The sequence below is a fragment of the Merops nubicus genome, unplaced genomic scaffold (assembly GCF_000691845.1).
Source record: "Merops nubicus isolate BGI_N331 unplaced genomic scaffold, ASM69184v1 scaffold27892, whole genome shotgun sequence".
Lineage (NCBI taxonomy): Eukaryota > Metazoa > Chordata > Aves > Coraciiformes > Meropidae > Merops > Merops nubicus.
The window spans coordinates 1-301 of NW_008593299.1; the positions used below are offsets into that span (position 1 = coordinate 1).

The following is a 301-nucleotide window of genomic DNA, read 5'->3' on the forward strand; positions in this document are numbered from 1 at the left end:
CCCACCCCAACGGGCAGCACCTCACCTTTCGTTAGTTTCAATGTCAAAACAAAACCTTTTGTCGATAGAGTCTGTCTTTCTCCTGACGCAGGATTTCAGTGTCAGGTCCAAGGTGCCCTAGGATTGCAAATGAAAGGCAAGGTCAGAGGACAGCAGTACGGGAGATGTGGGGTTCCTCAGCACCCCTTGCCTGCAGCCCAGCCTAGCACTGCCCCTGGAGCAGCAGGTCCCTGCTGGCCGCCCTGCCGATGTGGCACTGGCACCAGGGGCACAGACCGTCCTCCCGCCACCAACAAGGAGA

The 301-nt window shown here is 58.1% G+C and overlaps 1 protein-coding gene across 1 annotated transcript in view; it reads right to left on the reverse strand.

Annotated features, from left to right (window-relative positions):
- Positions 1-25: 25 nt before the first annotated feature.
- Positions 26-301, reverse strand: part of OPHN1 (oligophrenin 1) — a gene marked incomplete at both ends in the record, with an annotated part of 6,906 nt that continues 6,630 nt past the window's right edge. The window contains one exon of the mRNA XM_008935416.1: positions 26-117. Within this exon, the coding sequence (XP_008933664.1) occupies positions 26-117 (92 nt within the window). The remainder of the gene's footprint in view (positions 118-301) is intronic.